Raw genomic sequence first — 27,289 nt, forward strand, 5'->3', positions numbered from 1 at the left:
CTTTGTAACAGGCATGACATAAACCCAGGTCTTGAACATGAAAAATCATTGCACACCTCACCAGACAGTTAACTCTCTGTCTCCCCTACATCTGGCTGCAGTGGGATACAGTGGTAACCTGTGCTAACCAGTTGTGGAGCATTGCCTTGCATAAACATCTGCTACCTCCCCCCCCCCCCCCCCCGAGGCTGCATTGCACTGCGGGGAAGGGATTCCTGTACAAACAGAGAATCTGATTTTCAGAAGTGTCCACGTTTTGTTGAAGCCAAGGGGAGCTAGGGGAAGGGATATGGAACCTCATGCTTCAGGGTTTCAGCCAGTCTCATAATGATGGGGTACGATGAGACCTTCACAGGGAGACAGACTATCCTACATCCGTCAACTGCAGGGTTTCTCGCACTGTCTTTGAAGTAGCTGGTGCTGGCCACTGTCAGAGACAGGATACTGGGCTGGATGGACCACGGGTCTAAGTCCGCCTGGCAATTCCTATGAGCCGCAGATGTTCGGTTTCCCTGCAAAGTCAGGCCCAATGCTCAGAGAGCTTTCCCAGGGTGCTTAGGAATGAAAGACACTATACAAATGTGCCACCTTCAGTCCCTCCCAATACTGGAGCCACACACGGCGCCAAATGAAGGAGACGCTGAAACAAAAACCTTAGAAAGATGGGAAGGGTGGAGGAGGAAGTGGTTGTAGGACCAGTCCTGGTGTTTCCCACTGTTGCCTTCCCTAGTGACAGACACAGGCCTTGGCTTCAGTGGAGCAGGATCAGGCCCCAAGAGGGGAGAGAGTTTAGGATTACGGAAAGTTGAAGAATCTCGTCTCATCTGCCCTCCCAGGACCACCTAGGGGAACACACCTTTGGAGGAAGCCTGAGCAGGGTTACACCACACAGGGCCAAACATGCCTGTGCTGATCCACATTAACACCCCCAGCTTGGCTAGCCTCAGTGGGGCTAGCTCGGTGCTGTGCCAACAGCGGGAGAAACGCTACCAACTCTCAGCACAGATGCAGCCGCTGAAAAGGCAAACAAGGGCACAGGCGCCCAAATACCACTGCAATGGGAGCGGCAGGAGAGCAGAGACTAGATGGCAATGGAAGGGCAGCACAGAGAAGTGCAAGATGGAGGGGGGAAATAAGATATTAGTATTAATAATGGCAGGACCCAGTATTCAAATCAACCATCAGGAGAAGTTAGAGGAACAGAGGAAGGTGGGGGTAAGCAGAGAGTGAGACAAGAGCTTCTCAAAAGAGCGCAGGGCCAGGTTTCCTAGCATTCAGCACCCACAGTCAGAGCTGGATTTTCCAAAGAGATCAGCTCCTATTCAAGCACCTAAATCAGGGCCAGATTTGCAGAAAGGCTCCACCCGGACCAGCTCCCCGTGTGACACTTATGGCCAGATTTTCACAAGCGCTCAGCTCTCAGCGGGTACCCACTGTGCTCAGCTCATCTGATAATCCGGTCCAGAGAACACAATAAAATGGGATTCTTTAATGCATTTCCAGCCACAGTGAGCTACGGGGCTGCTTACAAGAAGCCAACCAGCCAACTGGAAGATGCGCATAGACCTCCTTTACCCTAACGGATCTGACATATAATTTAGCATCTCTCTAACAAAGCTAAGGTAGTGCTAGGGTGTGATCCAGGGTGCGCAATAGGCTTAAAAGCTGTTACCACCTATGCAAGAGAATACCCTGTTCATGTCATCTTCTAAAAGCTATATTCTTCTGAACTCTGTACCACGGTGCAATATAAAAACTACAAACACACTGAGTCATAAGACAGTAACATGCCAGTCTTATGAATAAGGCTCACAATTTTAGCTGAATTCTGTTCCTTTCAGTTATACAGGGCATTTCTCGCCCTACAGTTTCAGTGTAGCACATTGCAAGAGTAAGACGAAAGGGCAGCTCCCAGCGTCAGTAAGAGGGGTGTACAAGACTGATATTTTCATAACAACTCAGGCACAGTAGCTCATGTTCTGCTCTGTTACATGCCTGCAAATGTCTAGATTTCGGTGGGGTTACACAAGCTCAGAGTTTGGCCCAACGTTAATTCAGCTCTCTGCTTAGAGGAACGAAAGGCCATCTTGAGCCCCATCTATGCTACAGTTACAACCCGTGGCCCAGTTAACAGCACTGTTATCCCCTGACTTGATTATAACATTCCATTTTGTAGAGCAGACAGAACCAGAACCATGTCTTAGGATTTAGCCCATATAAGAAACAAAGCCTAGATGCCATCTGCCCTACAAATTAGAGCCAGGTCTCCTGCTTGATTGTGACTGTTATGTCAATGGGGCCTTAGCAAGCTCTAGTAGAAGCTATCACCTTCTGAACCGTAGGAGGCATGGACTAGTGCTCTGACCACAGGACTGGGAGCCAGGAGCTCCTGAGTTCTAGCCTTTATAACCATGCAGCATTCTAGCAAGCGGTGACTTCAGGCAAGTCACTTTACCACCTTGTGCTTCAGTTTGCCCATCTGTAAAATAGCGATAATACCAACTGCAGCAGGGCGTTGTGATTTAAATAGCTAATATCTAATATATGTAAAGTCGAGTGCCATGGCACATTTTGAAGATAGCTCTGTAATGCTGCTCAGTGCACCTCGGACACATGGGAAACACCCCCCACTGCCCAAAATACCTGCCACTTCCCAATAAGAATGTCAGCAACCGTTTTAAGAATCTTGCCCGTGCACTGAAGAGCCACAAACAGGGCCCTGGTTTATTAAGGCAGGAGGGGGTTGCTCATTTTGCCCCGCACAGGATTATAAATCCAAGACACCAAAAATCCATTCTTAGGGAAACCCTAAAAGGCCCATGCAGCACAGGCTGGACACCAGGAAGAAGCATATCAACATGAACGTGGCATTTCCAACTGAGCAATCATTGGTCTGTATTTGCATAATCTCACCTTTGAACACACAGGCAGTAAATTAAGTGCTGGCAAAAGATACTGACCTGGGAATCTGAAATCCACTATCCATATCACAGGCTGGGCAAGCTTCCCGCGCACCGTCCCCTTCCAATACGCACCACCCCTGACTTGGCAAGTAGTTCGGTCTCCTAGTCAAGATGCTTCTGCTGATCTCCTCTAGGACATCTCCAAGTACAATCATCTCCAAGTACATACAGCCCTTGGCTCCTCTGCTCAAAATGCCATCAATGCAGCTCCGGGAGTGCCGGCTGGGATGGCAATTGCCCCTCTATTCTAATTCCAAGACTATTTACAGGTACTAATCAGAGTTATCTACCGAATGCCTCCTTCATAAGTCAAGAGAACAGTTTCAAAACAAACACTTTATATCCACAAGAGTATCATGTAAATAATGACAGGTTTCAGAGGAACAGCCGTGTTAGTCTGTATTCGCAAAAAGAAAAGGAGTACTTGTGGCACCTTAGAGACTAACCAATTTATTTGAGCATGAGCTTTCGTGAGCTACAGCTCACTTCATCAGATGCATACCGTGGAAACTGCAGCAGACTTTATATATACACAGAGAATATGAAACAATACCTCCTCCCACCCCACTGTCCTGCTGGTAATAGCTTATCTAAAGTGATCAACAGGTGGGCCATTTCCAGCACAAATCCAGGTTCTCTCACCCTCCACCCCCCCACACAAATTCACTCTCCTGCTGGTGCTAGCCCATCCAAAGTGACAACTCTTTACATAATCAAGTCGGGCTATTTCCTGCATAAATCCAGGTTTACAGATAGAGACTACAAAAGTCAGCTACAGGGATCAGTAAGATGGTAAATAATCAGCTGATTTTGATATGCAATAGCTGTCCTCACATCCAAGTGTCCACGTCTGTGTGGAAATCTCTCACAGTGCTGTTGCACGTTTTCTATTTAAGCGAGATCTTAACACAAGATTTGCTACAGATCCCCTGCCTGGCTGCACTTGGAAGCCTCACTGATTTGTGAAGAATGCTGCTGTCCCTCACACATGCCTTGTGTGAAGTTGAAATCGGACTGTACCCTCTTCAACCCTGTAGCAACTTCATGTTTAGAGTGTTATTGTTTGAGGTTGAATCTTGTTTGGCCAACCTCCCCGTGCGTAAGATAACAGTGTGATTGCTGACACTGGGGTTATTAAAACAGGCTTTCCACAATGTTTTTAAAGATTGGGTTAAATAAATACATTGGGAAGTCTGGAGTAAGACTTGCAGTTTCCCTGCTGCATGCACCATCTCTGCACCGAGCTCAATAAAATCAATGACACTCCACATGGATGCAGCGAGGTACTAGCTGGATGGACCCAAGTACAGAATCAGGCTCCTACAGAATGAAACCTGCAGCCTTTACTCTCATGAGCAATTCCACTGACTTCAATGGAACTGCTCAGGTGAGTGAGGGCTACGGGTCCATTACAAAGGGTTTAGCTGGTGCAGGATCTTTCACACAACTTGTCTCCCCAGATGCTTTGAGTTCCATCCTGCAATCAGAGAAATAGACAAAAGCAAAGAGAAAGTCAGGGGGGAGTGGAGAGAGAGGGAAAAGAGGAGAAATGAAAGACATGTTTTCAGAGGTGATGTGAAATAGGGACGGGAGACCTGGAGCCCACGCATGGGGCGTCTCAAGCCAGAAGGGGGAGAGTTGCAAGCTGCTGGAGGAACATGAAATAAAAATTGGAGCTGTTAGAGCAAAAGTGACGGTACAACCTGAACTAGGGCCCTGCTCTCCCGGCTGACCTAGGGGGGCACAGAAAGGAGCGTCCCCACAAGGCCCCATACAGCGCCGGGAAGGAGGCTACAGCCAAGCCACGTGGGAAGTTCAGGGTCCCGAAGCTGGCCGGAGAGGGAAGGTGGTGTGAGCAGGGGGACAGGGCAGGCGCTCGGTTCTCGATCAGAGCCGGCATGGCCCCCGGGCCGGGGGGGTGAGGCTGATCGGGGGGGCCCTGAGCTCGCCAGGGGCCTTACGTTCTCTTGAAGACTCCCCCGAGGCAGCTGCCGAGCAGGAGGCAGAACTGCTGCGAGAAGAAGACCCAGGTGATCTGGGAGAGCGAGCTCTGGGTCTGGCAGCGCAGGTCCAGCAGGGTGGGCCCCAGGAAGGCGATGCAGAGCCCGAAGCTGAAGAAGACGCTCCAGTAGGTGAGGGTGGGCTGCAGGTTCCTCCGGAACAGGGCAGCCACCCGCTCATCCCACACCATCCTGGGCTCGGGCTCCGGCGAGGAGAGCCGCCCGCAGCGGGTTCCCGGCCACGGGCAGGGCTCGGCTCAGCGCGGGGGCCGGCGGGTGGACAGCGCGCCGGATCTCATGCGCCCGGGAGCCCTTCTCCCGCTCCCCGGGCAATCCGGAGTCGCTCCGCTTTGGCTGCAGCCGGCGCTCCGCTCCCCGGGCAGCGGGGATGTGCCTGGCGCGGGCAGGCAGCGCTGCTGGACTCGGGCGCTGGCCCCGCCCCTGGGCCCGGGGGGCAGCGGCCACCGCCTCCCGGGGCAGCAGCGGGGGCGGGGGCGGGGGCTCGGGCTCGCCGCGGTGCCCAGAGGCCAGCGGGTCGGAGCCTGGGCAAGGAGCTGCGGGGCTGCAGCAGTTTGTAGAGTGGGGGGCGGAGACCGGGGATTTGGGTTATTGGTCCTGTGCAAGGAGGAAAGCGGGGAAATCCCCGCCCCGGCCAGGCACTGGGTCAGGTCCCTCTGCCCGCTGGATCGTGGGCTCCGTCAGGCTGCAGCAAAGGGAAATGTGAGCGCCCACCGGCCCTGCTGGAGCCTAGGCCACAGGTGCTGGAACTAGGGGCGCTGCCTTTGCACCCCCCTGGCTTGAAGCGGTTTCCATCATGTGCGGGGTTTACAGTTTGGTTCAGTGGCTCTCAGCCTCCCCCCACAGATTGTCCCTGCACCCCTGGGCTGGGCTGCAGTGAAGTGCCAGCCAGGAGGGCTCCAGCAGCCTGGGCCCTGAGCTCCTGGCTCAGGCTCTCAGAAGGGAGGCCACCCAGCTGAATGTTGGGTTAGTTTCTAGGCCCTTCGCCCTTTACATGGCCTGTCTGGAGGCTTCTAAAAGAAACCCAGGGGGGAAAAAACAAACCCACTTTTGTTCCGGGGTTCTTCTTCCCCTAGTGTGGCTTAAAAGGCTCTTTACAGCAAGCGGAAAACCCACTAAGGCCCTGCACCTGCAAACATGTATGCATCCGCTTAACTTTAGCCCCATGCCCATAGTAGTAAAGCTGATCACTCATTTAGCCTCTGACCAGTGATTGTTCGAACACTCTTCCCAGGCAAAGCAGTGTCCCAGAGTCCAGCCAGGCTGGATGGGTTAGTTCTGGCCCATGTGTCAGCGTGGCATGCGTGAGCTTTATGGCATGGCTTAGGAATGCTGCTGCAGAGCCTGTCGGTTCTAGTTTGCACAATAGGTTGTTATTTTAGAGCGTGGGGAATCCACACTGCACCTGACCCCTGGTTCTTCATCGTTACATTCATTTGCTAGCATGTCACACATCCCGGGAGGCCAATAGGAGTTGGGACTGATTGAGGAGTTCAGGATCAGGCCCTCATTTCCCAGCTCACTCAGAAAATTGTATCCAAAAGACTTTGAGTTAATAAACAAAAGCAGCCTAAGAAAGGAAACATTAATGAATAGGCACAGGCTAGTGAGAGAACTCCCTTGTTTGTTAAGTGAGTGAAAGATGAAACCATTAAAGAAACCTCTCAACTTCCCTGTGAGATAGGTCAGTGTTATCCTATTTTACAGCTGGGAAAACGGAGGCACCCAGAGGTGAAGTTACTTGCTCAAGGTCACTCAGTGAGTCAGTGGCAGAGCCAAAAATCAAATTGCACCCTAATGATTTATCCGCCACTCACATTTTTTTTTACTAGGCAGGTCAGGTAACCTACCCATGTCACAGAGGAAGGGTGGTCAGAAGCTCTGGGTTCAGGTCCTGATTCTGCCACATCATAACTTTTCACTGTAGACAAAACTTTTCCTCTCTCTACCTTAGTTTCCCGATCTGTAAAATGGGGATAATGATTCTTATTGACAGCATGGAGGGAAGTTTGTCAGGATGTTTGTAAAAGGGCTGAGAAGAGAGATTTGAAAGCCAGAAGGGATTGTTAGACATGCATTGTCTGCTGTCTCAGTTACTTTTCTCTAGCCTTGCCTCACTCATATCCCTTGAGAACGCTGCTGTGCAGATCTTTTCTTAGCCTGTCTTGTTGACCATGTCACCTTTTCTTTAGCACATCAAACATAAGCTCCTTGTCCTCCATACCCTTCACAGCCTGTCTCCACCCTACTGCTCTTCTCTCCTCCACTATCAAAAGGTCCACTCCTGCCTCCTATTGGCCAATGAGCATCTGTCATCCACTTGTTACATTTTCAAACAAGCCCCTTTGTGCTTTGCTTTCTCTCATGGTGCCCCGCCCGCTTGGGAGGCGCTCCCGTAAACTGCCACACAGCTACCTCCTTATCCACCTTCAACTCCCTCCTTAAGATCCCCAAGAATGCTGATAAAAAATCTGACCACAGTTAGGCTGCTGGTGAACTGAGACCACTGTTTGTCATGCTGACCAATATAATCTCAACGTTTCCTTGTACCTCCTGTTGGTCTGTATCTATCTGTTGTCTCTTGCTTTATGTTAGATGGTAAGCTCCATGGGGCAGGTCTTTTTGTTCTGTGTTTGTACAGCACCTGGCACAATAAATAAATAACAGTCTGACCACCTGTATAATGCAGGCTATTGAATTTCACCTGGTTATCCTGTATTCAGCCCCATGACTTGTGTTTGGCTAAAGCATCTCTTCCAGAAAGGCATCCCAGCTTGATCTGAAAACCTCAAGAGATGGAGAATCTACCACTTCCCGTGGTAGTCTGTTCCAGTGGTTAACCACCCGCTCTGTTAAAAGTTTGTTATTTCTAGTTTGAAGTAGAATCATAGACTATTCGGGTTGGAAGAGATTTCAGGAGGTCATCTAGTCCAATCCCCTGCTCAAAGCAGGACCAACCCCAACTAAATCATCTCAGCCAGGGCTTTGGCAAGCTAGGCCTTAAAAACCTCTAAGGATGGAGATTCCACCACCTCCCTAGGTAACCCAGTCCAGTGCTTCATCACCCTCCTCATGAAATAGTTTTTCTTAATATATAACCTAGACCTATCCCACTGCAACTTGAGACCATTGCTTCTTGTTCTGTCATCTGGTACCACTGAGAACAGTCTAGATCCATCCTCTTTGGAACCCCCCTTCAGGTAGTTGAAGGTTGCTATCAAATCCCCCCTCACTTTTCTCTTCTGCCGACTAAATAACCCCAGTTCCCTCAGTCTCTCCTCATAAGTCATGTGCCTCAGCCCCCTAATCATTTTCACTGCCCACTAAATAACCCCAGTTCCCTCAGTCTCTCCTCATAAGTCATGTGCCTCCGCCCCCTAATCATTTTCACTGCCCTCCGCTGGACTCTCTCCAATTTGTCCACATCCCTTCTGTAGTGGGGGGCCCAAAACTGGACGCAATACTCCAGATGTGGCCCCACCAGTGCCGAATAGAGGGGAATAATCACTTCCCTCGATCTGCTGGCAATGCTCCTACTAATGCAGCCCAATATGCCGTTGGCCTTCTTGGCAACAAGGGCACACTGTTGACTCATATCTAGCTTCTCATCCACTGTAACCCTCAGGTCCTTTCTGCAGAACTGCCTCTCAGCCAATCGGTCCCCAGCCTGTAGCGGTGCATGGGATTCTTCCTTCCTAAGTGCAGGATTCTGCACTTTGGCTGCTTGTCAAGTATTAAGTTATAGCAATATTTTCCAAAGTTGCCAGGCATTTTACACACACTACGCAAACCCCGTGGGAAAAGCTTGGAGATTGTTTTCTGAGAGACCTGAAGTGACATAGTGCTTGGAAAAAGAAAAGCGCTATAGACATTTTTTGTATGGACGCTGAACTGGTATGAACAACGATGGATTTCAGCTATTTTGCTTTTAATCACACCAGATGGTGAATGAGGAAACAAATTATTCATTTTATATCTGTCCTGTATCTTACGCCAGGATCAGTTCTGTATTTGATCCAATTTTATTGAACCAGTGGACGGGGAGCTAGACTGGGCACGTGTTCTCTTCCCAGCTTTGAATCAGTGCACCACCTTAAGCAACGCCGTGCCTCAGTTTCTCCAGCTGGAAAATGGAGATAACAACCCTTTGGCGCTTCAAATGAAAAGCAATGTCTAAGCTCGGTGTCACGGTTAGCACATTTCAAATTCCAGCTACATCTGACATGGCCTTAGCAAGTAAGGATTTAAATACCAGCACTGGTCCTGGGAATGTCAGGCCATTTTAAGCAATACTGATAAGGGAGGTGACAGAAGATATGTTTGTAAAGGCTTGTCTGCATACGAACACACAAACCCCCTAGTGTCCCCAGTGGGCTGAGCCCCTGTACTGAGTAACTCATAGTACATATAATGGTAGCCCCAGGGCCTGCATCTAATAGCAGAACTAGTTTTACAAAGAGACACTTTCGCTGATTTTCAAATCCTGGGATCAATTTTGTACAGATAGTGAATGAACAGCCACATTTCTGGGCCTGCTGTGAATTGCATGGTAAAACCAAGAATGAATTATTAATAGCAGCAGACCTACAGCCAACAACATTATCTGATGTTTGCTAACATGGCTCAAAGAGAGCTGAGTATTTAAGCAACATCGTCTCTTCACTTTCTGCTGCCCTCGGCCCCTCTTGTTTGGGGAGCATGAGGCATGAAAGCCTGTTTCAGCCTCCCCTGTCCAGACGTGGTCCTCTTTGTGGCGGATGGGGTGATTGCTGGCTTACTGTGACGGGCCATGGTTTGTCATGACTGTATTTTAATATAGCTCCAAGCAGGAAGCTGGCTGTCATCATTCAATCTAATATTGTTATGGTGCTGGTGCTGCTTCCCTCAGCCGAATCTCTGGAGGAGAGGGGAAATCACTGCTTACGTAAGGGGTTGATGAAGGCGGGGCTCTGTGGGGCAGTATGTTTCAGCTTTTCACTTGGGAAGACACCAGGGCAAACCGTGAAAACAAACAGCAGCGTTGGCTGGACTCTCCTCCCAGGCCCAGTTGCAGGATTGGTTGGTCTCTTGCTCACAAACCCAGCAGCAGTGGGACAGGACAGCCTGTCTTCAGACAGCGGAGTAGGGAGGGATGCCGCAGGTCAGGACATGGGGACTACTGGCAGAGCTGACTAGCGTCCCAGCACTGGAACAGAGACCCCGAATGGAGAAGCTCCTGCCAACACTGGCCAAAACATTCAGAAATGGCCAGTGGTTCGGGATGCCTGGCACTTGTTTTTTTTCAGAATTGCTGAGCGAGCATCGACGTCATCTGGAGTTGTGGGTTCCCAGCACAGTACTGCAGCCTGGGAACCACCCAGAATCACTGGCAACTTCTGAACATTCTGGCCACTCCAGGCAGCAGGTCCCAGCCCTCACCTGCCCGAGGACCAGCTGCAAGATAGGTGCCTCTGCAAGGGAGGGTGCTTGTTCACTCGGAGTTCCCATTAGCTTTTGGGCTCGGCTGAGGCCCAGCTCAGAAAAGGTATTTAAATACCAAATACCTATTGAAATCAATGGGAGTTAGGTGCCTAAATACCTTTAGGGATGAAGGCTGCAAGGCTTTGGGGCAGTACATCCCCAGGAGCAGGACTAGGGTGCTCATCGGGCATTCTACTTCCCGTCTGACGCTCCTGGCTGAGGAACCCTACCCCTCTTTATGAATTCACAGGCACAAGAGCATGTGGCCTGCAAAGCCTGTGCTTCTATGGGGTACAGCACGCCCTCCCCCAGCTCTGCTGCCCTTCCTTTGTCCTTTCCCTTCAACCCTTTTCAGGGATCCACAGATCCAGGCCCAGTCAGGGCCAATATCCTTGCAAGTACTCCTACACTGATGCATTGCGCCTGCAGCCAGATACAGTGGCACAGCGGGAAGAACAAGAGATGTGTGTGCTTCCCCCATGCCCACTGAGCGTGAACTTCAAACCCTTTCAACTGCTGCAATGGCCAACCTAAGAACCTTTAAGCGAATTTGTGTGGAAATGGAAACACCCAGCCAGAGTCATCGAAACTTAATGAGAAAAGACTTTGTGTTTCTTTTACCCACAATACAATGGAAACTCTCAAACAATGGGTCGAATTCCTCCAGAATGCACACGTTCAGTATCTGTGCTTGTACTCTGGGAATGAATGGTCATGGGCAGCTAGGACTGCTGCACGTTAATGTCATATTCTGGAGAAATTATCAGCCAGATTTTCAGAACAGTTCAGCACATTGGGTGCTAGATGCTCTGAAAATCTGGTCCAATTGTGGGTGCTGAGTACTTTGATGTCTGGCCCTAGATTACACCTTCCTGGTTAAAGGTAACACTAAAATCATGGTCTGGTCATTAAAGATCCCATGACTCTTGTCTCCCGGCCATCCAATTTGAATAATTCCTCTCATCTAAATTCCCTCTGCAGTTTCAGATGCATTAAAAATTCTTCCTCATTTACCAACCTGAAACTGTTCTGCATTATTGCTTTGTGCTGTTAAAGAGCTACCACGCTCCTTCCCAGGGGTGGCTGCATTTTAATGGGGGGGGGGAAGGGAAAATAGTCTCAATACCTCATTCAGGACGGTAAATATCATCCCCATTTTACAGATGGATAAACTGAGACACAGAGAGTGAAGTGGTTTGCTCAACCCATATGAACAGATCCTTGGTCAAGCTGGGTGGATCATGCTGTGTAGAATCACTGGCAGGCAGCTGTTTAGAAAATGGCATTTCTATCCCATGGGAAAGTCCAATGTTTCTATGTTTGTTTTCATCCCCAAAAGTCAAAATACCAAAAAGCTTGGGAAAATTCCAGTTCAGAAACATCAGAGTGAAACATTGCAACATCTTCAACCAAGACTAAACATTTTACTTTGAATTTTCCCAGTGACAAATCAGAAAATTTAGTCAAGATTAAACATTGTCCCTTGAAAACTAAATCCCGTAGTTTGTCAGAAAAATTCCAGTGGGCTCTATTGGTGTGTTATCTGGGGATGGACAGCAGAAGATCGCACCCAAGGGGAGAGCCATCAGTCAAAAAAGGAAACAAAAATAGATCTGCTAATGAGGCTCAGCTCATTAGAAGAAGTCAGAGTTGTTTGGGTAACTCGTACACCAAACTCCCATTAGTCCCCCAGGGGAAAGACCCAGATTCAGGACCACATTCCAACAGTATCCTGCCAGCCACTGCCACAGCCGTGTGACTGGAGCAATGCGGAAACAAAGACAGAACAGAACCAGTTTGACAAACAAAACATCATCGTACAGCACCTGACCATGCGTCACACCTGTGTCAGCTGCAACCTTGTTTGAACATGAGTGAAGCTGGCTGGGCTCCAGTATGGGATCCCTCAGCACTGCACTGTGGACTGGGATTTCTTTTCAGCGGCATATTATAGTCCCCAAATTAGTCCAGGACCTGGGTCAAAACCCGGCTAGCAGTGGTGTTTGAAAACGGCTATGGCTCACACAGCTCTGAGCGCCAGGAGTAAGCACTGTTTAGTGGTCAGGGCTCCCAGGGCAATGGCAGCCAGGATACCTGGGTTCTATTCCCAGTTCTGCCCTCTACTTGCAGGGTAGTCATGGGTGAGCCATATCTGTGCTTTGCCTCAGTTAAACCATCTCAGATCATCACCCCCCTCACAGGGTTTTTGTGAGGCTTTGTGAACTATCTGGGAGGCGCTTTGAGATCCTCAGACAACAGGGGCTCTGGAATTGCCTGTGGTTTCTATTGTGGGCAAGCCCCTCTATCCTTGTGTCTCAATCCAGGTTGGGTAAAGGCACCTGAAGCCTCACCCCACAGCAAAGCATTGTGTCTGACCTGAGCTTTCACCACGGGGAAAAAACGGGAAGTCCTGCGACAATGCCTTGTACGAAAGGTTGCCTCTCCCACAGGGCCTATTGCATTTTTGAGTCTCTCTAGGAGGACCATGCAAAAGTGGAGATAAAGGAGAGAAACACAGTCACCTGTGCTAAGCAAAAACAAAGCAGGTCAGCTGCAAGGCTGTGGTCTCCAAGTGTCTGATCCAGGGATGATGAGATATGCTCCAGCTGGGAAAGCACCACATTTACTGCCTTCCCAGGCCCACTGCTCAGATATTAATGAAGGTAACACACCTCAAGGTAGGACAGCTCCGCACTGGGCATGAGCTAGCTCCAAGTGCCCTGAATGTGCACTGCTTTGCCTTGCTACAGCACCTCTAATCAGGGGAACTCTGTGCTTTACACACATCATGGACCCAATTCTCCGCTGCTATAAACTGGCACTGCTGTACAGATTTACACCAGTGGAGAATTTGGGCCAATTAATTCTCACACAGCCCCCCAGTGATGTGTCACTGTGTCCATTTGCAGCTCGGGGAACCTGATATGTCTAGCAACCTGAACGAACAGCATATTTCTCTGCGGATGAACCCGGTACTCCTAGGTAACTAACAAATTGCTCTCCTCCCTTTAATCCGTATTCCTGCCGTGTGGTTTAGCTTGAAGTCTAGGGAACAAACATGTTAGCACGAAGTGGCACAAGATTATGGAGCAGGGGAAAGGTGAAAAAACAAAGGGTTCCAGGCCTGCATATCCTAGGAAATGAAATTATGGCGCTAATTTCCTGCAAATACATTGTCCTGTCCCTTTAAAGACCAGACGAATACAAGTAAAACAACAGTTCTCAAACTTCACTGCACTGCAACAGCCTTCTGACCACGAAAATTACTACATGACCCCAGGAGGGGGGACCAAAGCCTGAGCCTGCCCAGGCCCCACCACCCCGGGTGGGTGGGGGGCAAAGCCAAAGCCTGAGCACCACTGCCTCGGGCAGGCGAGGGGCGAAGCTGAAGCCCAAGAGTTTCAGCCCTGGGTTGGGGGCCTGTAACCTGAGTCCCACTGCCCAGGGCTGAAGGCAGGGCCTGAGCCCGCCGCTCAGGGCTGAAGCCCTCGGGCTTTGGCCCTGGTCCCCTGTAAGTCTAATTCCAGCCCTGGCGACCCCATTAAAATAGGGTCCTGACCCACAGTTTGAGAACCCCTGCAGTAAAACTGTCTTCACATAGAGACCGGACAGCAAAGTGGCTCACCTTGGTTTTCTGCTCAGCTCTCATGGATCTTCTCTGTCCAAGTCAGCTCCAGGCAGCACAATACAGGAAAATTAACCAATTACCCCCAGCTGGTCCAGCCCTCCAACTCCAGGCACTCAACGATCCTTTTTGACCAACAAAGTATTAACCTCTTCCCTGCCAACTCTTGGTGAGGTCCATCAGTGACCCACTATCAGATAGCAACATCTTTCAGGCCCTACACACTTGGGCCCTGATCCTGTAGCTGGCACCAGGTGGCTGGGTCCTTAAACATGTGGGGAATCCCACTGATTTGAAGGCTATGTAGACTTGATTGCAGAATTGGGCCCTTGGTCTGGATTTAAACTGGGAACCTAAGGCCAGATCCTCCAAGTTATTTAGGTGCCTAAACATGTTTGAGGATCTGGGCCCTAGGACCAGATTTTCAAAGGTACTGAAGCACCTAAACACACAGATAGGCACCTAGGGGGATTTTCAAAAGCACCAAGCTACCACTGAAATCCTAGTTGTAAGGGGAAAAACTTCAACCAGCTCTAGTGAAGGGACTGCACTAGCCAACCTCACTGATTCAAAACTACACACCAAAGCAGACATTTAACCCTTCCAAACAGATAAAACCCCAAACAAAACTACCATCTACTCAATAAAGTTAATTTTCCAATCTTGGCTTCGTAGCATTCACAATACATTTGTAATATAAGCCTTAGCAAGAAAACAAACACATTCTCAAAACAGTCCATGGCATATCTGAAATACAAAAATTGCAGGATCTTTATAAAAACATTCCGACACAAGGATACCATCTTTTATTTATTTTTGTACCTTTCGATTAATTCCAGAGAAACTTTCCATACAAAAAATCATTGCAGCTTTTGGAATAAACCTTTAAAATGATTCCTTTTAAAATTCATCTTCTGTTTTTACAATAATAGTTAAATATATTATTTGTATTTGCAAATGAATCACACCAGAGAACATTCACAGTATGGGTACCCTTGGTGGCTGGCGCACGTGGGTGTGTATATTTCCCCTTCCAGGAAAAGCAAGATGCTGAGGACGAAGAAGGTGACGAATAAACCAGAAAGCGGGCTTCTTACTATTTGCACCTGTTAACACAGGACACCACTAGCAAGAAATTCTGAAGGGACAGCAAGGTGCATTCAACAACAAGACTCAAGAGTACAGGAGAAGAACAGGTAAAGTACAGCTAAAGCAATATTTTCAGGCAAAGATCCGTGGCTCTTGGCACGAGGGGCCTTGTTAGTTTCAACCCCAATTCGCACAAAGACCGAACTGCATGTGTTGAACCCCCTGGGCCAATATTTTGCTCTGAGTTAGACCAGTGTAAATCCAGACTTTAGCAGAGGGATGCCAGATTTGCACTGGTGAAACTGAGCAGACTCTGGCCAGCTAGGGCTAGAAAATGGTGGTAGTGTGGGGTGCGATGGTTTCAGTTCTCTGGGGACTTCACTTCCCTGGGGGCTGTGCAGGCCCCTCGGGATTAAGATGTCAGAGGCATAGCAGCATGCCTACTGAAGGCAATGGGAGGCTTTCCACAGACCTCAGTGAGCAGTGGATCAGGCCCTATGGACTGAGAGATCTCACTAGGAGCCGGTTGGTTGAACTGATATGAATTATGCTGTAGCATTTGGTTATGGCCTGGTTCTAGGACTCCACTGAGGATGCTCCCCTTGAGTAGGGATCACTCCAATGAGTGAGGTTTGCAGGCATCAAAAATTTGCAGCTGCACCTGACATGGGATCTTCCTATCAAAGGCCACAGTGACAGCGTCCTAATTAAGATAAAGGGATCTATTTCTGCTTTCAGTTCCACCAGTGTGGAATACCCACTGAGAGCAGAATCAAACCCATGGGGGTCCTGGACTCCACACACAGATATTAAGGCACAAAGCCCACTGAGATGCGAATCTGTAGGGCTCAGCCATTTCCACCTTCCTGCTGTTTCTCCACCTGTCTGCTTTTTTCCCGAGCCTTAGTGACTCAAGGTTCTTGCATCACTGGGGCCTTGTCCTCATTCAAAAATGAGGCTGTTAGAACATGACCTTGAGGAGGCATATTAATTAAAGTGGTGTTAAATACACCTTTGCAGTCAGTGCAGACAGAAATCTGTGTGTGTTAATATATGGTGCCAGCTGGACCTCTAGGTTTAACCCCAACCAGCTGGTCTGATCTTAAGCACCATTTCCCCCTACAAGATGACATGGACTGCAAAGTCATGTTAAACATCGTGTTAGTTAAATCAACTGCTCAAGATCATGTTCTAACAATGACCTCATTTCTGAGTGAAGCCAAGTCATGAGAAAACACACACACAGCTCGGAAGCAAGGAGAAAATGGTTTCTCTAATTATCCACCTTAAAGGAGAGGGAGCAAAATGCTTATTTCCTCGTTACCATGAGAACAGACACACTGCAGTTTTGCTATTTAAAATCGCAACAAAAGTCTGCAAATGTGTCAAGCCAGGAAAGGTGCATGGGGAGTCGGAAATAAAATGACAAAGTTTTATTGTTGCCCTGTAACACAGACGTTATTATTGACACGAGCGTTCTCGGCATTACTGGAGCCAGAGATCAGCTGTTGGGACGGAAAAATACAGCGTTTTAAAGGAGTACTGCCTAGATTTGAAAGAAAAATCCAACTCACTTTTTTTCTAGAGCTGGTCAAGAAATTTAAAGAAGTCTACCAAAAAACCAAGAAATTAAAAAAAAAAATGTGCAGAAAAGTTTCCTTGAAATTCCAGTTGTTGGAAAAATTTCAACCACACTGAAGGCTGGTCAAAACACACTCAAACCTGTGAACATTAAAAAAATAAAACCATAGCAACCTCCAGTTTTTCAACCAGCTCTACTTTTAACCCACTATTCCATGTATGTGTTTCATCAGGCGATATTAGACTGATCAGTTTCACTTCCTGGTCTTAGTGCTGTTGTTCTGGAGAATGTTTAAATCCACCGATTTAAATGTATTGAGTTAATGAAAGTCATGGCCATTTTTCTATTAGGTTTTATAAAAAGCATTTTTAAATGCGGGGGAGGTCCTATTATTAGCCAAGGTGGCCAGGGATGCAACCTCATGTTCTGGGTGTCTCTAAACCTCCAACTGCCAGAAGCCAGGATTGGACGACAGGGGACGGATCACTCAAAATTGCCCTGTTCTGTTCATTCCCTCTGAAGCATCTGGCTTTGGCCAGTGTCAGAGACAGGACAGTGGGCTAGATGGACCCATGGACTAACCCAGTATAGCTGTTCTTATGTCCTTTTAATTCTACTTGCTGGCCATGAGGGGGGAAAAGGTTCACATATCACTGGGGATAGAACAGGTTTCGGGTAAGACTCTCTCCAAGCCTTGCCTGAACTGGCTGTCAGACTGGGACAGAGCTAAACGAAACCCAGTTTCCAGCAAGGAACTACTTGTGCTCACAAACCTAATACTGGATTAGCCTTGAAGTGTGCCAGCTCATGGCAATACCATATTACAGTACAATGCATGCTTCTTGTCAAACAGACGAGGTAGGTCAGCGATTCCTGGCTGAATCTCTATTCTAGTTCTTGAATCTATGAAATTATCAATTGCATTTGCCATCTCCCTTCTGCAAACAGCTCAGCTGCACGAAGCAATTACCAAATAATGCCCATGAAACTCTAGGAAACAAAATACAACCAATGCTTCAGCCTTGAAAACATTCAAATTAATGCAACGCTCTACATACACAGTGGAACAGAACTGGATTCATTTGCCATAGGAGACAGAGCTGAATGCTCAGCAGATGCAAATCTGCAGAGGGGCCAGATTTATAAACATATTGTGGCACCTAAGCATGCGGATAGGTGCCTAGTTGGATTTAACAGCGAGTTGGATACTTATCGCCTACTGGCTTTCAATGGGAGTTTGGCACCTAACCTGCTTAGAAGCTTTTGTAAACCCCAGTAGAAGCCTATCTGCCTCTTCAGGCACCTAAATACCATTGTATATCTGGCCCTAGCTCCACTGGCTCCAGTGGGGCTATGGCAATTTACATTTGCTCCGGATCTGACCAGTGTCCTCATGCCACTGTACTAAAAGCTTCTGCTCCGATGTAGGTGTCTGGAAGGCATTTACCGGCAGAGCATGTGCAGGAACCCAGAGATCACACAACTAGGACTCAGCCTGCCAAGCCCTGCCAGGGAGTGAGTCCTGGGGGCTTATAAATCAAACCCTGCTCAGAGGGCTGCCAAATATTTACATGCGCTATCGCTCTCCTGAACAGGAATAATGCAAAAAGAAAAGGAGTCCTTGTGGCACCTTAGAGACTAACACATTTATTTGAGCATAAGCTTTTGTGCTACTCTGAAACCTGTCATTATGCAAGGAATAATGCAGTGGAACAAAAGGTGTTATCTTAAACTCACCCTGATAGCAGCTCAATAGGCTAATAAATAACAGTATCCTGCCCAAGAGATCTCCTTCAGGAAGGGTGTGTGGGGGAACGGACAGAGCTACGCAGGAGTAAAGAGCACACAGATCACAGGCTTGGAGATAACTTTCTCGTTCACTGGAGAAAACAGTCCCGGCTGCACGGTCACGGTCATTCGATACCCTTCTGTCCTAGTCTGCAGCCCTGGATGACTCCACTCGTCGGTGACATTGCCTCCCTTGCTCTCCTCTCCCTAGTATTTCCATGGTGGGCCTCTCTCGAGTGGACAGTGGTGGGGAAAGGGGCAGGCTTCCAGAGGCACTGAACACCCACTGATTCAGCTTAAGCCAACAGGCGCCTCAGATGCTCAGCAACACCTTTGAAAATCAGCCCTATCGGCATTGGCTGGGAGGCAGGGTACGCACTATGCTGACGTGTTTGTCTGTGAGACTCTCCAGAGACTGCTGGATGATGCCAGGTAAGGGAGTTCTCATTTAGCACCAGTGCGAGAAGCCTGTGTCGTTAGAGCCAAAAGACTAAGGGGGATGGATGAGCTGACTTAATAACATCTTTTCCCACCTTTAATTTCTTTGATTCTATTGACCCTACCAAGCCACTGGCCCTCGCTCCCCTGTAAGCCTTCTTAAAGTCTGGTCTGTCCTTTATCTGAAGATCTGGTCCCTAGGCTTGGAAGGATTTAAGCTGAGTCAGACAGGGCCTGATTTTCAGAGGCACTGGGCACTTCCGACAAAAGTTAATTTCAGTGGGCGCTGCGGGTGCTCAGAAAACAGACTGCAAGCACCAGTAGACCACTGTTTCCTCATCTGCCCCAAAGTCAATGAAAACATCGCTGTCGTTAACAGTGTAACAAATCGTTAGCTGCCCCAGAACCTCACTATGTTGGACATCAAGAATTTCTAGGGCAACTTCTACAGGATGGAACTAGACCTGCCTACCTGGGCTTCATAGGTTCTGTACTCAGAAAGTTCAGTGGGGATCCCCCTTTTGCTCAGGTGGCAGGAGCCTGTGACTTTGGAGCAGGAAGCGCTGAGTTCTATCCTTGCTGTGGCCAGGAAATTCCAAACAGACTTCAAGCACAGAATTGTAGCAATTGTGATTCAGAGGTGGCCACAGATGTAACAACATAACTGATCATGACTTACATGACTAGATGAGTCCTCAGAGCCTGGGGCTGATGAGAGCAGGAAGAACACAGACAAGGTATGTAGGAGAATAAGCAAGAGACATTGGCACTGGGTATGAGTGCTCTACATTCCAGTGATGAGGAGCATTGTCCCAGGCTAGTGATGGACTTGGCCCTATAACTCACAAGGGGGCAGATGGATTAGGTCCATATTCACCCCTAGGCTGGGACATTACGGGACCCAATTTAGCACAGCTCCTTAAACAAGTGCCTAACTTGTAACACGTGAGTAGGCCCACTAACATCAATGGGATTACTCGGGTGCTTAAAACTGAGCCTACACTTAAGTCCCTTGCTGAATCAGAGCCCACAGGAGAAGTTTCATCGATGGGGTAAACAGTCAATTGAGTTACTCACCCACAAATAGAGGTGTCTGCAATGGAAAGAGTAAGCCCATGGCACGGATTCCTGCTCTACCTAGGAAATGCTCATGCAAAAAGCTTTGTTAAGGGATAGCTAAAGGGGAACAGGGGTTAAAACTTACTCTAGCTAACACCAACCAAATATTGTAAACCTTCCTCTTACACGTCAAAAGAAAACCCCTGATACAGCTGACACAGAGAACACTTTTTCTATGTGCATGCAGAAAGGCTGGCCGCATCACTCACGTGCTACCCAGTGAAGTGCTGAATGCGTTAATGGATGGAAACAAAGTGTTTTCCCCAACTTGCTGTATACTGGACACACACCGAAAGAAACCTACCAGGGATGGGCAAATCTCAAACAATACAGAGGTCTGGATGCTTATCTGGGATGAGCCTAACTTGATCCAACCTGCTTTGGTGTCTAGAGTGGGCTGGGAATCTCATGGGGATGATCATGCTGAGCATTTAGAATCTGACCTGCATTGGAACCTTGGATCCAAACCTCCTCAAGCTTTGGGAAAGTTCAGATCCAGGCCCATTTCTAACTTATGCTTTGCCTCACAGTGAGGCAGCTAATGATTATTAGCCCCATTTGACAGATGAGGAAACTGAGGCACAGAAGAGTGCCATCACCTGCCCAAGGCTACTCGGTGTGTGAGTAGGAGAGTCTGGATTAGAACTCAGGACTTCCTGCCTACCAGTCCCACAGTCAGTCTACCAGCCCATGATCCATGCTCTCTAGAGCAATGCCCCATCATTTCCTGGTGCTAGCTGGGCCATGATGGGTATCGGAGAGGATGAGGTAGCCGGATGGGGAATGAAAACTTAAAAAAATAAATAAAAAAATCCCCAAATCAACCAACCAATCAAAACATTCTGACAAATTTTTCAAACTTCAAAAAAAAAAAAAAAGTTTCAGGAACTGATTGAGCACGGCCTGGGAATAGAGGGGGAGGAACATATGCAAAGCACACAAAGCACTTGAGTCCCATTGAGTGCAGTAGGTGTGCAATACACGGGGCGAAACCAATATGCTCAGTCCTAGGGAACCGGGTAGGTCGTGAAAGGTGGGTCTGTTTTCTGCTTAATAGGGTGTGCTGTGTTTGAGTTGGGTCATGATCCTGCAGCCTTGCAGAGGTAGGGTCGGCACCTTTGCACGCCCACCACAAAGGTGGAATGACGCAACACTGTGCATTCACAGCTCATTTGCACCAACAGGTGAAACTACTTGTGCTCGTTCACCTTTTGCGGTGAGCTCAAAGATGGGCCCAACTGGCTGGACAATTTGCTGCAATTCCAGAGCCGCATGCTGGGAAATGGGTCCTTTTCCTAGTAGGAACGCACCTTTCCGCGCAAGGCAGATTAGAAACACAGCATGATTTTGATGTAGGAAACGGGACTTCACTGGTTTCTCGCTAAATCAGAGGGGCTGGGAACTGCTGCAAAACAGGTGTCAGAGCTTAGAAAATAAACTTGTGGGGGTAGGTGGGGGGGGCAGGTTGTTGGGGAAACTGAGGGGATCAGAGGAATCCAGCTAATCTGCATTTTCCTCTTAACAGCCTCTTTCCTCTGCACCTCCTGGGGCTGCCGTTCAGGCAATCCCAGGAACTGTGCATGAGACTCAAATTATGGGGTGGGGAAGAGGGATCCCTGGTTGATAACCATGGGGGGAGGGGCTGAAGGGGAGCGCTCCCTCGTTAAATGTTTCCATCCCAACTCAATGTCTGATGTCAGGAAGCCCTGGATGGGGCTCACCGTAGGGCGCCCCCTGCTGGTGAGAGCATGTCCTTCATTCAGTGCAATGCGTCTTGCCAGGTCTGACTTCCCCACCGGTGGGCATAGCAGGGTGCCCAAGCAGAGGCATGCCGTGCATTCACAGAAATGTCTTCTGCGATATGACCACCCAGCTGTCTGCCAATCCTTGGAGATTCTGCCCTCTGCCTGCAGCGCCCCTATTCACTCCAGATCACCGCCCTGTCCTGCAGCAAACAGGACTGTAACAAGGCCGGCACACAAGTCTCCTGAGTTCAGGGCTACTCCCAGGGTAGCTAGTCACTAGTTAAAGTACCTTACCCGGGTATAGAACGCAGTAGTTTACTCTTGGTGGTGGCACATGAAAAATGAGCAACTGGGGGCAGAGCTCCTTTGACAAGAACTACTGGTGGGATGACTGGTGTGAGAAGTGGGATTCTGGGGGGCAGACAGAGGGCACCCCATGGTAGAGGGGCGTTCCAGTATCTTCCTGTTAGAGTCAGCAATTCTGTGGATGGGTCCTGTGGGAGCATGAAGTCCTCTCCTTTCTCAGTGCTTTGATCTCCATGGTGACAAAGGGAACAAGAGCCAGGTTTAAAATATACTCTGTCTCCTGCTTTTCCCTCGGGCTGGAAGAGTAAAAGAGAGAGAGAGAGAGACAAAGACAGAGATCAGAAAGGCTAGAACAGGGGTGGACAAACTTTTTGGTCCGAGGGCCAAATCGGGGTGCAAAACTGTATGGAGGGCCGGGAAGGAAAGGCTGTGCCTCCCCAAACAGCCTGGTCCCCGCCCCCTATCCGCCCCCTCCCACTTCCCGCCCCCTGACTGCCCCCCTCAGAACCTCCGACCCATCCAACCCCCCTGTTCCTTGTCCCCTGACCGCCCCCTCCAGAGACCCCTGCCCCTAACCACCCCCCCGGGACCCCACCCCCTATCAAATCCCCCCGCTCCCTGTCCCCTGACTGCCCCAATGCCTATCCACACCCCCACCCCTAGACAGGCCCCCTGGGACCCCACCCCCTATCCAATCCCCCCTGTTCCCTGTCCCCTGACCCCCCCTGAACCTCTGCCCTACCCAACCGCTCCCTGCTCCCTGTCCCCTGACTGCCCCCTGGGACCCCCTGCCCCATATCCAACCCCCCGGCCCTGGCCCCCTTACCATGCCGCTGAGAGCAGATTGTCTGGAGCCGCGCCGCCTGGCCGGAACCAGACGCGCTGCCCTGCAGGCATGCGCAGTCCGGCAGCTCAGAGTGCTGCCCGCATGGCGAGCTGAGGCTGCGGGGGAGGGGGAACAGCCGGCCAGGAGCTCAGGGGCCAGGCAGGACTGTCCCGTGGGCCATAGTTTGCCCAACTCTGGACTAGAACAGAGATGCTTCTTGATGATATAACCCACTAACAGTCTCGTGCAATGTCTCCTTCTAGTGGCTAAGTCATGTGGAAAAATGTATGAGTCCGCTACAACCTTTGAGCCAAGGAAACAGAGTCTGGAGACCATGCAGCGTGGTTCAGGCCAAGACTGATCCCTGACATAACTGCATCCAAGCCAGTGGACTTACGCCAGGGGGCCACTGGCCCCATTGTGCTTTTCTGGACACAGCTGAATATTAACAAATGTGTCAATAATATGAAGCTGGAGAAGAAGGGCCCCGCGTGTCAGGCTTTGGAGCCGAACTCGCCCTAAGCTCAGGGATGTTGTGATCTGATGTGTTTAGTTTGGTCCAGGGTCAGCCACAACATCTGAATCTTGATCCAAACTTCCCTGGTCATGAGCGCCCTAATCCAGGGTTCTGGTTTGGTCCACGACAAAGATCTGGATCTGAATCTTCTAAGGTGGGGTGTTGGGGAGGTAGGCCTGGGAGCTGTGTCTGGCCTGCTCAGTGGGTACCGTATTGCTTTTCTTCTGTGGAACTCCAAGTGCCGACCTGAGAACCCACTCACTCCTGATATGGCAGGTCAGTAAATCTCCAGACGGGACATGACTTGTCCCTAAAGTCACACAGCAGGGCAGTGGCAGAGTTGGGAACAGAACCCAGGAGTCCTGACGCTTAGTCATGACACCATAATTAGGCCCAATCATTTCCCCTCACTAATAACCTCCTCCCAATCAGCTAGGGGACTCTGAGGTGTGTTCACCTGCATATGGGGAAGGGGATGGGGAGAGGCTGCTTTGAGGCATTTCCCACTAATCCAAACAGACTTTCCCCTGACATTAATCTGAGAAACAAACAATGGGACCCGCCTGGCTGCTTGGAAGAGAAGGTCACCGCAGCGCGGCGTACACATCACCCGCATGGCACTGCCTGGACAGTGTGGAAAGGCTGGCAGGATACCAGGTGCTTGAGGCGTTGCACATGGATGCAGTCCAGTGTTATCACTGCAGCGGGCGTCAGCGTGACCACACCAGCGCGGGGCAGGCCAGGATCTCCCAAGGCCAGCAGGAGACAGGATCGGTGTGGGAGGCAGAGCTCCCCACACTGGCCTTGCTGCTTCTAGTGTCTGTCTCCACTGGGCTGGGGGCGTAATTGCCAGCTGAGGCAGACATCCCCTGTGATGGAGCCGGTGTGCTAAAACCAGCGGTGTAGCCGCGGTGGCAGGACGGGCTAGCCGCCCCATTACGTACCTACGGTTTCAGACAGGACTGGGCCCTAAGCTAATAGCGCCCCCTGCTGCCCATGTGGCTGAAGCACAGGTACGTCTGCCTGAGCTGGGACTCACCCCTCCCACTCCAGTGTGGGCAAAGCCTTGTCGTCTCACAGGGCCGCCCACAGGGGAGGGACTAGCTCTTGTGGGGAAAGCACAGCACTGACTCTGGAGACCTGGGGCCTGATTCAGCTCTCACTCACACTGGTGTCAATCTGCAGTAACTCTGCAGCTGATCGTGGTGTAAAACTGGTGTAAGCGAGAGGAGGAGCGGGCCCTTGAATTCTAGACCCACAGACCCAATGGGCCTGGGCACCTGCTGCCTGGCACCTCATGTTGTTATTCATGCTAGAGGGAAGTGGGTGTGAAACACAGCCACTGGTGAGGGCTCAGGGTTCTGACCTGGCAGTGTTTTACACCGGGGAGTAAATTACTCCCAAAGATGCAATGCAGTGGAGAATTAGGTTCACTGTGTGACCTTGGACAAGTTCCCTCTCTGTGCCTCAGTTTCCCCCATTTGAAAGCAGGGATAGGACACTATCTCCCTCCTGGGGGGCTGTGCGGTTAATTGCACATGTGCTTGTTCTGGCTTTGGGATCCTCAGATGGAAGGTGCTGCCGGAGAGCATGGTACCTTCCAGCTCTGAGCATTTCTAGAGTGCCTCTCCTCCCACGGGGCCCAGATTAGGGCTCTGTGCCCCGCTGCAGCGTCCTACCTGACTGCTGAAAGGCTGAACCTCGGTAGCCAGGGTCCTTTTGAAGCTGTATTTCTTTCAGAGAGAAGATGGAGGCATCTGGGTGAAAGGAAAGAGAGAAGTTGAGAGTTAATGCAACTGGCTGGATGAGCTGCGATCTGAGCTTCCATAGGAAGCCAAACACCAATGAACCCTCAGAGCTTCTCCCATGGCGCTGACTCTGCGGCTCCCATGAATTCTCCATTTTGTCATGCCCAGATCCCCCACCCCACAGCTCCCACAGGCCCAGAATTCCCCTGCCCCGATAGTGCCCAGAGTCCCCAGATCCCTCACACTATGGTGTCCCTGGACCCACAATTCCCCTCCCTAATATGCCACAGCTTCAAGCCGCCTGAGTACCTGGCTCCCTTTCTCTAATCGGGCACAGAGCCACGGAATGGGGCTCTCTAAAGAGCCGTGCTTAAGCACAATCCTTCGGGTGTTAATAAGGCTCTGCCTTTGCCTGTTAGGCCTACCGCCTGCTGTGGGGCAGGACGACTCAGCAGCTTCTCGTTCACACAGGAGCGGTGCCCCGTGCGCTCTGTCCTGATCGGCTTGGAACTGGGCAGCTAATGGGAAAGTTTCCTGTGGGAATTTTTCACAGGAAAAATGCTCATTTGAAGTTTTCCCATAGGAAACCACAGTTTTCCCACGGGAAACATTTCAGAAATAAAGGAAGTGAGAAAACCTGCGAAACTCCCACTTTCTGACTGTCTTCCAACTTGTGCCAGTTGGAAAAGAGTCAGAAAGGGTTGAAAGTGTCTCTAACACTCTGAAAGGAACGCTCTTCTTGACCTTCTCCCTGGTTTTGTCAGAGGGAAAAGCAGGTTCCTCACACTAGCAACATGAACAATTTCAAAAATACTAAAAAAAACCTCTTCCCCCACCAGACATTTTTCATTTAGAAACTTTTTCAGACAACGAAAAACACTGTCAAAACAGAGATTTTTTCCACAAAAAAATTCATTTTTGATGAAACCTGGTTCTTTACCAGCTCCCCTCAGCACCTTCCCCGGGCCCTGACGTGAGACGTGCTCCCTGCCTGCCTAGTGCAGGACTGAGCCCGAATGCGGGGACGAGGGAGCCTAGATACATAGCCTGGCTGGGCCCAGTGCCCATGGGTGCAGCATAGCCAAAGCACTAGACTGGAACTAGGAGACCTGGGTCCTCTTCTTGGCTCTGCCACGGGCCTGCTTGGGCAAGAAACTTCCTCTCTGTGTGCCTTGGTTTCCCTATCTGTACAAAGGGGATAACAATCCTGACCTTCTTTGTAAAGTGCTCTGAACCTACTAAGTATTGTTATTATTACGTGTCCGAATCTAGCTTAATACCGACGAGGGGACTTCACAGAGGCGCATGACTCAGACCACGGGGTTTTTCAGCAATGGGCAGGCGGGGGGAGGCTGTGCTACTTCCCAAAGGGTGTCAGTAAGAAATGTAACAACTGGCTGGGCAGCCCCTGAAGTGCTGTGTCCTGCCCTTGGACAGCCCAACAGGATAATCTGTGTGCTCACTGTCAGGGAGGAGCTGGACTCGGTCCCCCAGCGCCTTGAAGTAAGGGTGTCGCAGGGCCTCTTCGGCGGAGATCCGGCATTTGGCTTCGTACTGTAAAAACCACAGAAAACGGCGTGTGGGGCGACATAAGCTCTGAGTGTGTGCGTGAAGGTGTTTATCTGTGCTCTGTGTGTGTCACCACATAGAGTGTAGTGTGTGTGTTTGCGTGTTAGGTTCTGTGGGAGAAGAGAAGACGGGGAAGGGAAGGTGGAGACAAGCTCCTCAATTTTCAATCAGGGCCCCTAGGTAGGGTGTCCAAATCCCACGCTGGGGCACCTACGTGGGCACTGGGGAGTAATGCCGTGATGGAAATGGCATTCGTTTCTGGTCAGCAGCAGCTGCAGGGCAGCATTGTGTTTCTGGGCAAATCCAGGAAAGTGGAACCAGGAACTTGGCAGCAGAGAAAAGGTGAGCAACCAGATAATGCAGGTGAGATACTGGGTTGGAGTTCGGGAGTTCCACTGACTTTAAATACAGGGACAAATGGGCTCGTCTCTAAAAGCTGAAGGGAAGGTAATGACAAGGGCTCTGATCAAGGAGGACATGAACCAGGAGAAGAAGG

General features: G+C 49.8%; 2 protein-coding genes across 4 annotated transcripts in view; both read right to left on the bottom strand.

Annotated features, from left to right (window-relative positions):
- The window catches only part of SLC60A1 (solute carrier family 60 member 1), a 48,792-nt gene extending 43,402 nt beyond the window's left edge, over positions 1-5,390 (bottom strand). The window contains exon 1 of one of the 2 annotated variants that reach the window (XM_048826373.2): positions 4,925-5,390. In XM_048826373.2, coding sequence (XP_048682330.1) covers positions 4,925-5,154 — 230 coding nt within the window. In that variant the 5' untranslated portion in view covers positions 5,155-5,390. The remainder of the gene's footprint in view (positions 1-4,924) is intronic. The other variant, XM_048826372.2, reaches the window with a different exon arrangement.
- Positions 5,391-14,696: 9,306 nt separating this feature from the next.
- CDK18 (cyclin dependent kinase 18) overlaps positions 14,697-27,289 on the bottom strand; it is an 85,508-nt gene continuing 72,915 nt past the window's right edge. Inside the window, exons 14-16 of one of the 2 annotated variants that reach the window (XM_048826727.2) lie at positions 26,688-26,778; positions 25,156-25,233; positions 14,697-22,429 (exon numbers count right to left, since the gene is read on the bottom strand). In XM_048826727.2, coding sequence (XP_048682684.1) covers positions 22,395-22,429; positions 25,156-25,233; positions 26,688-26,778 — 204 coding nt within the window. In that variant the 3' untranslated portion in view covers positions 14,697-22,394. The remainder of the gene's footprint in view (positions 22,430-25,155; positions 25,234-26,687; positions 26,779-27,289) is intronic. The other variant, XR_012665668.1, reaches the window with a different exon arrangement.

The sequence above is a fragment of the Caretta caretta genome, chromosome 21 (assembly GCF_965140235.1).
Source record: "Caretta caretta isolate rCarCar2 chromosome 21, rCarCar1.hap1, whole genome shotgun sequence".
Lineage (NCBI taxonomy): Eukaryota > Metazoa > Chordata > Testudines > Cheloniidae > Caretta > Caretta caretta.